General features: G+C 37.8%; 1 protein-coding gene across 1 annotated transcript; it reads left to right on the forward strand.

The window, feature by feature from the left end:
- Positions 1-6,370, forward strand: LOC311513681 (homeobox protein Hox-A10b-like). The gene is made up of 2 exons (XM_084615667.1): positions 1-557; positions 4,670-6,370. Exons 1-2 carry the CDS (start codon positions 17-19, stop codon positions 4,843-4,845), a joined length of 717 nt encoding a protein of 238 aa, XP_084471793.1. The 5' UTR covers positions 1-16; the 3' UTR covers positions 4,846-6,370.
- Positions 6,371-8,616: the final 2,246 nt, after the last annotated feature.

An 8,616-nucleotide genomic window follows, 5' to 3' on the forward strand; every position in this document is an offset into this window, starting at 1 on the left:
CTCCTTTTGGGGTGAGATGAGTCGTCACCAGCCAGGACCGCTGCGGTACCTTCCGCCTCCCTTCCACTCAGGTTGGGGGGACCCAGCAGGGCGCGGTGCTCCCCAGCACAGAGATCCCCGTGGGGGTGCACCCAGAGGCAAAGACGAGCCGTCCAGTTTGGGATTTGATGACGAGAACTATCCAGCCCCGCAGCCAGAGGGGTCCACTTTCTCCAGGCTTGAGTCCGAAACTGGGGCCACCACCAGCCCCGGGACTGGACCTAGCCAAAGCATCGGCACCTCTTCCCAGCCCCAGGTAGCCACCAAGCCGGCAGGTTCCCAGGTGCTTTCGTTGCCTGACCACTTCACCCCTCCTGCTGCTACCGGGCACCGGCGAGAAAGCAGCCCTTCGTCATCTTGCTCGGATACTGTAAAGGGGGACTATGAAGCTTCCATTAGACTGAAACCCGGCTATGGATCATCCGGGCCGGGGAAAACGGAAGAGCAGCGTTTTTTCCTCCAGGAGGCTTCACTTTTAGACAGGCCTAAAGACGACCCAACGGCGCAAGAAATACAAGGTGGGTACAGAAAGCAAAAAAAAAGAAGGCCAAAAGCAGGTTTGCAGTCGAAACAAGGTGATTTTAGCCAGACTGCCAAGGAGCGGAGGGGGGGAGGGCAGGGGGGGGGGGAAGGTGGGCTTCCCCCCCTCCCCTCACTAACACAATGACCCTTTAGTTAAAAATTAATTTACAGCACCCAAGCATTCATGGCCGACTCAATTACAGCCCTCATTCCTGAGTGGCCCCATAGGAAAGATTTAAAAATAAAAGAAAATAACCCAGCGCTTGGAAAGATTTTTTTTTTTCGCGATGTCTAGGCTGTACCGTAAACGAAAACGCATTTTTGCCCTGATATTCTTCTAGCTAAGAGATCCAAAGTCACAGACAGACAGGTAAGTCAGTTATGGACACAGTACGTTTGGAATAAAGGTGGGTAGGCGACCGGGGAACTAATTTGGAGGGTTTCTTTTCATAACCTGCTGAGCCCTGATAATTTCCCATGTGTAGATTCCAAAGAATGTTGCATTCTTCTCATCAGACTTGCAGACACCTGTGTAGGAAACTCCAGGGCAGTTTAGCTACATGAACTGCCCATTAGACCTGTTTTTTGAATTATAATTTAATTCCAACCCTCTGAAATATTTACCTAAAGCCAGCCTTGCCTTGCCTTGTTTTTCCCTAAATGTCTGGATCTGAGGCAAAATCCCCCTCCCCCATATGTGTCTCCTTTAGCTTGTGTGTATTTGGGGGAGAGGGAGGTCATCGTTCCAGTCCATAATCAAACATGGCTTTAAAAAAACAGCTATCGCTTTCGACCCTAGAAATCGAATTAAAATGAAATCACCAAGGCTATGCAAAATTGTGGACTCACCACAAGTATTGAAATGGCAAAGAGGACTTTTCTGCTGGGGGGTATACGTGAGGGTGGGGATTTCTTAAACTGCAACCAGGATCTTCATAATAAAAGCACCAAATTGTGAGATTGCACTTTTAATGGACTACCTCGCTTTAGCCAAGTTACCCTTTTTATTTTCACGAAGCCATCCTAATTTCTTTGCTTCCTGATACATTTTTAACGGCGCTATTTATATTGGTTATGTAATTGCTATCCTTTGAGTGGACAAGAAGGGCTGTCTCTTAGACTTGAAATTATGCGGTCATTTCAACAGGACTGCCAAGTCCACCCACCTCGGGAGAACTCGTCCGGTTTATGTTCCTCTCCACGTCTATAGTGCTGTTTCTCCATAGAGCTTAGATAGATAGACATACATTTTGCTTCACAATTATTGTAACTTTAAGTGCAATTTCCTGGAAGTTCCCTACTTTCTCTAGTTCTCTACTAACAGTGTTGAAAACCGTGAAAACGACCTGTTAGTGCAACGGGCTTATTTAAACAAATGAATCCATTAATTCTTAACTGTATTCCCCTCTGAAACTAACCTGAGGTTAGCAATTTGAATATTTTATTGAAATAAGAGCATAGTTTTGTATATTTCCCTGGACTGCCTTTGTCAATCAGCAGTTCTAATTCTTGGCAACGGAGAATTATTAGAAAGATTTAAACCTCTTTCAAAAGTATCCCTGGAATCAAGGTAACTGGATGAAAGTACTCGAAGCAAAACAAAAAACAAACGACCCCCCCACCACACACACACACAAAAAACTCCAACAACCCTGAAAACTGGTTATGTTGTAATCTTTCGAAGTTTTTTTGGTAGGTTAATGCCTGAAAGAAAAGGGTTTACACTATGATCCCTTGAGGCTATATGTGAAGCAACTAGACTAAACATTTAATTTGGTAAAGTTAAATGTGCATATACAGATTGGACTGCTCATTGGATCATAAAATAAGTTTTTTTAAAAAAAAACATTTTGGTATTCCATTATTTAATGGCAATCAACCTAATGTTTCCTATATTATGCTGTACCTGCTGCTAAATTACTTTTTAAGGCTTAGCCACTCTGCCAAAATACTCTACTACTAATTAAAGAACATTTCAACTGACTGAGTCAGTAACTTTGCAGCGTCTGCAGAGACCAATAAAGATTTAAAAATAAAGTTTGGGTTTTTTTTTTTCACACTGAGAGCTCGATCCTGCCAAGCACATGAAAGCCTTTACTCACGTGAGTTGTCTAAAGGATTGTTCATGTGACTAAAGTTACGTGCTGAATTTAAGGATTGGCGTTCACCATGACAATCAGTTTAACCCCAACTGCATTAAAAACTAGATTATGTGTGTTTAAATATGTCCCTTATTAGCCACAGAAACAAGGCTATTGACCTCTAATACATTAAAAACAAAGCAGCAAACAAAACCTGAAGCACGCTGCTGCGGAAATATAGTTTAGCGTTTGTGCCTTGCCACAGAGGAACACTTTTGGTTTTTATCTTCCTTACAAAGCGTTCACTTATATTTAGCACCTGCAGACAATAAGAGAAGTATTTTGAGAAAACTTTTAACTGTGAGGGAACCAGGTCCGTGGGGGTTTTTTTATATATATTTCTTAGTGTCTGAAAAATTCCTCTCCGCTGTTGGGAGACCTGATTCTGCTCTTAAGTACAAGGATCTATATCATGGAAAACAGAATTTGCTCCTACAGTTCGATTTGCTTAATTCTTCACATACTGGGGGGATGTGATCATGCTGTAATGACATATAAGGTGTGGGTCGGATTCTAGGGTTTTCTATCCAGAAAATGACTCAGTCTAGAAATGATTTTAGGCCCTGGAAACACATTCACTGACAGCTGTTTTTCAGTATGTTCAGGTGTATGCTGGACGGACCAAAATGATGTGTCGAATGGCTTCCTATTGAGTTCTTTGACTCACTTAAATGGACACCGTCGATTTTTTTTAAAAAATCGCTTTTCTCTGAATCATGTTGACTTTCTATCGTTGCACCTGTCTCCGAAAATGACTGAAAGAGATTAGATTGAGAATTTTTTTTTTAAATTGTGCCCATTTGACAGCAGCAACTTGTGTCAAGTCAGGTTCACTTTTCACAGTCAATTCCTCCTTTGTTTTGTGGGAAACTTTACCACAACAAGAGGTCAAATAGTATTCAATACAATCATAAATTGTTAACATGTAATTGTAAAACCACAGACAACTGGCAGGGGGATTCAGGAGCAGGTCTAATACCTGAAGCTACCTTTAGCTTTAAAAAAAAAATTGAGCATAAATTACAAATTGATGGTGTCTCTTTCAGTTTTGCAAGGATGATTATATTATATCTTATATATTATATTATATCTTTTTCCCCCTTAATTTTTTCCACCACTCTTTTATTCTAGTACATGCACACATTAAGGTGGGATATGACATCTTATACTGGATATGATTTTCACTGGTCCTTGGAGTTTTACATGTCCTGTGGACATTTCCAGCCAATCGCTTTCGCGTCTAAATTTCGGAGACGAAGGCTGTGTCGTTTCATTATCTCTGATCAGGGTTATTTCACTGCGCGCCTTGTATTAATTTGCTAATCGCCATGTATGATGCTGCGGCTTTAGTCTTTGAGTCTGCATTGTAAGACTGGTCCTCGCAAAATGTGATGCATTTGCTTAATTTATGTACGCCTGAACATCAGTGAACTACTAATATAATAAAGTGGGTTCCGCTGGTAATAAGAAAACTGTAAAACTACGCAGTTGTGTAATATAAAGGCTTCTGGTTTTAATTTCATTCCTGGGTTGCTATCTCATATAAAGCTGCTTGGGACTGGAAAATCTTGGTTATTCCATGCCTTACAGAAACTTTTTTTAAAAGCATAATTCAATTTCTTTTATCTGGGATTCACAACAGATACTTGGGTTCAGTGAAAAAGGAGCTAAAAGATTGTTACTGACAGTCTAAATTCAGGTACCTTCCTCTGAAGTTGGTTTACAGAGAACTAGTTTTTTTTTAAAGTGGACAAATTAGTTGCGTTTTCTGACTCTTTTAATGAATAGAAAATTATTCTTTCTTTCTTTCTTTCTTTCTTTCTTTCTTTCTTTCTTTCTTTCTTTCTTTCTTTCTTTCTTTCTTTCTTTCTTTCTTTCTTTCTTTCTTTCTTTCTTTCTTTCTTTCTTTCTTTCTTTCTTCATTTGCATCAAAACACAGTTACAAATGTTTGTCTTATACTTGGCAGAGGATTCAAAAGCTGCAGCTATAACTGGCAGCTGGCTGACTGCAAAGGGTGAAAAGGAAAAAAGAAGCCCTTATACTAAATACCGGACGCTGGAGCTGGGAAAGAAATTCTTCTTTATGTATTTGACCAGAGAGCGCCGCCTAGAGGTCAGACGAAGTGCCAGCTTCACAGATTAGACAAGTCAAAATCTGGTTCCACAACCGCAGAATGAAACTGAAAAAAAATGACCAAAGATAATTGGGTGCGACCAGAATTTAACAGCTCAGTTCTCATTGTGACAAGTGACTAAATAAAACCAACGCAAATCAATTTGTGGGGAAGAAAGGGAGGGGTAATATTTATTTTTTGTCTTTGTTACCGCTGCTGTAACAATGTTAAGGGGTTTCAAATATATATTTTATTATCTCTTAAACCATGTGGTTAAGAAATATTCCGACGTAGTGTTTTCTGTTTGTGATATATCCTTCAGGCTGAAGCATAGTTAAAAAGAACTCACTCTAAAGTAATAGCCCCACTGACATTTCTTTCGAATGGCGCTCCTACAATGCTAGACAGTAAGGGTTTTTAAGACAACTTTTTAATCTTATCCATTTAAATGCGATAAGCACCTTCCATATGTAACACATTCTGGCTGAAAATATTCCCCCACTCTTACAGAACTGATGACAAATACTCCCAGAGGCTAGTTCTGATGGATGGGAACCCTGACAAACAGCTGTTGTAACAATATTTTAATAAAACCATAGCGTGGTGCAGGTCTAAATAAAACATAATGAGAACTTGAGCGTCAAAAGCACATATATATATATGTATAATATATATATAATATATATATATTAAAAAAATAGATACAGACACAGATATACATATATTGATATATACGCATACACTTTCATTTTCCCTTGCCTATTAATTATTTTAGCAGGTATCTCTTGACGAGTGGAAGTTGTCCTATAGCTAAGATATCCATTAACTATATGAGAGCAGGAGCTGGTCTGTGACGCCTAAATTTAAAACCTTTTGAAGAACTTTCGCAACAGCCAGAAAGGGGGTGGGGGTGGGGGAATCCCATTACTTTAAAATGTTATTCCAGCTCAAGGATTAAACCCAATATATAGTTTATGAAGTTTTATTATGATTATTATTAAGCTTTCCATTATTTATTTTAAACCTGGTCGTGAAATTATATGGCACATGCAGTTTTGTACTTCACACTTATCTAGGTCGTTTTATTTATGTTTCAGTCTGTAATTTGATGGGGGGGGTGTATTTAATTTCCAAATTTGAGCAGTGAAAGCTCAATGATAAACATATTCTTTCAGTTTGTTGTTTTGTATAAGTGGAAGAGCTCTCAGTACCAATGTCACTCCAACGCTGGAAGCTTTGAAGAAGATAAATGAAAAATGTTTGAACTAGTGGTTTCAATTTTTTTAAAAAAATCTCTGTAGCAGATAGAATTCAATATAAGACGTTTTGACATGTGTGGGGCGTGGATTATTTGTCAATGAAACACAAATAAAGTTTGATAGCAGTATAGCCTTTTGACTTTTTTCCAGAGTTTGATTTAAACTTGAACCTGCCCCTCTCTGGTGCACTGTGAGTCATGACTGTGATCAAAAACGAAACGATACATTTGAAATAAAAAGTGTATCTTTGTTTTAAATCCCAGTCGATGCCAGAGAGGCTTACTAATATTTTTTCTATGCCTTGTAATTTTCAAAAAAAGGTCTAATATTGCACAAAAATAAAAATCTAGGCTGCTTGATATTCTGATCGTAAATTATTTCTCTTTTTATAATGTATGGTTGGATGGTGGTGTTGTGGTGTTTTCTTTTAAATCTGTGTTTTCTTTCTGTTCACCGCCTGATGTGATGTAAACTGTTTGAAGTTCAACAACATGGCTAAGTTTTATTGTATTTCCGGTACAATAGATTTATATACCACCCCGTCCAGTCTTTAAAGGCTTTGCAAATGAAATGAAGCTAAGTTATAGTCAAGTTTCAGGCTCCTCCCTGCATCTCTTGAACTCGGACTAGTTGTTGTGGTGGGTTTGGTTTGGTTTGGTTTTTCTTCTAATGAACTTTTAAACGCTAGGAAACTTGTACTTTAGAAACATGGCTATCTTTACTTTATTGTCTTTCGAGTGAGTTGATTTATTTATTTAACCCACTTATAGAAGAATACAACGCACGAGGTAAGACATTTAATTTATATTTTATGACACTTAAAAAAAGATGGCAGCGGGAAAACTGAAGTAGAAAATCTCAGTGTTATATATTTTAAAGGAATCTAAATTTAAATCCTTTCATGTTCTTGAAAAGTTCTAAAAGTCTTCTAAGAATTAAGGAAATCTCACAGAACCTTGAACCTCAGCAAAAACTCCTTTTGGGGCTGTTATCCAACCATCTTTCCTCACCCTCTCCTCAGCTTGCTAGGTCTAATTCTCCCCCTTTATAAAATTGGTAATTATTTTATATAATCACTGTAAACATATCATTTATATATTCAATGCAAAAAAGGATAAGTTCCTTAAGGTTGCTAGGTTATAGCTATAGAAGAGATGTGGCGATGCTCTTCCTATTGTTCCCATCGATTCAAACTTTTTGAAAAATTGGATTAAGTTATACTTACTTTTTGGGGTGTGGGAGAGAGAAAATGAATTATGATTTTTGATTTCCAGAATTCACTGGTTTTATGTTATTGTTATTGTCAGCAGGAAGTTGTCCAAATATTTGGCGGTTGTTGTTTTTTTAACAAAAATCAGATTTTTCAAAAAATATTTTCACACGGGAAAAGATGCTTTCATTTGCGTTTATTAAAATTTTTGTGCTCTATTTATAGCTGAGATAATCTTTTGTTTCTCAAACTCAATAGCATTTTACTGGTTCCTCTAGTCTATTTGTAAACTATTTGTAAACTCCTGCAGGAGAGATCCGTTCTAGACACTGTACATAGGAAATAATCTGAATGGATATTTCGTGAAATCGTAGGGGTTTTTTGTCTTTGAAAAGACCCTTTTGTTGCTTTTGTTTCCTAGCAACTGTTTTCTATTATAAAAGTTCAGATTGTAAGTGATGTCAAACAAAATGGCCGCCCGGGCGCCTTTCTTGGTAATTTTAGCCTTTGACCCAGGAAAGAACTAGAACTGCTCTGTGAATTAGGTAGTTTCATGTTGTTGGGGTTTTATTTTTAAACACAAGAACATAAAACTACCTGATTTACTCCAGTTATTCTCCTCGATTTTGTTTATTCAGGCAGTTGGATCAGAGGAAAATGATAGGTACGTTTATTTATTTATTTATTCCTTTATTTATTTATTTATTTGTCAACTCAAACCATATTAACGAATTTTTTAGTATCTAAGGGCTAAGCAAGTTGGCAACAGTCCCTGTTAGCTTTGCAAAAAATAAGAATAAAAATCAGGGATTATGCAGACAGGGGTTTGTTTGTTTTTTTCCTTCAAAATTCTGTTTCAATGCCGTTTTGCGAGAATGTATAATGACGCACAAAACAATTTAACGACTGATGAAGGGCTCCATCCTGCTCCTGCTAAATTCCGTGGGATCAGGATCCGTTCCCAACAGGAGACTTCTTAAAAATATATTCTATAATTCCTTTATGTATATAAAGGGAATGGAGGGTTTTTTTGTTTTTTTTTTGGAATAAGAAATCCACATCTATGCTTAAATTATAAAATATTAATTCAGGGAACACACTAAAACTCCCTCCAGGTTTCTTCAGTTGCCCCGAACTATTAAGTTATGTTCATTATAAACCCTATTGCAAAGATGCATACAAAGATGCATCTATTTCATTTATTTGAGCATAAGCTTTCGTGAGCTACAGCTCACTTCATCGGATGCTCACGAAGGCTTATGCTCAAATAAATTGGTTAGTCTCTAAGGTGCCACAAGTCCTCCTTTTCTTTTTACTGATACAGACTGACA

The sequence above is a fragment of the Lepidochelys olivacea genome (assembly GCF_965140295.1).
Source record: "Lepidochelys olivacea isolate rLepOli2 genome assembly, chromosome: 27".
In the NCBI taxonomy this organism is placed as follows: domain Eukaryota; kingdom Metazoa; phylum Chordata; order Testudines; family Cheloniidae; genus Lepidochelys; species Lepidochelys olivacea.

Coding starts and splice junctions, on each gene's coding strand:
- LOC311513681 (XM_084615667.1), top strand. CDS start 17: ATGAGTCGTCACCAGCCAGGACCGCTGCGGTACCTTCCGCCTCCCTTC. Junction 558..4,669: donor AACGGCGCAAGAAATACAAG/GTGGGTACAGAA, acceptor TATACTTGGCAG/AGGATTCAAAAGCTGCAGCT.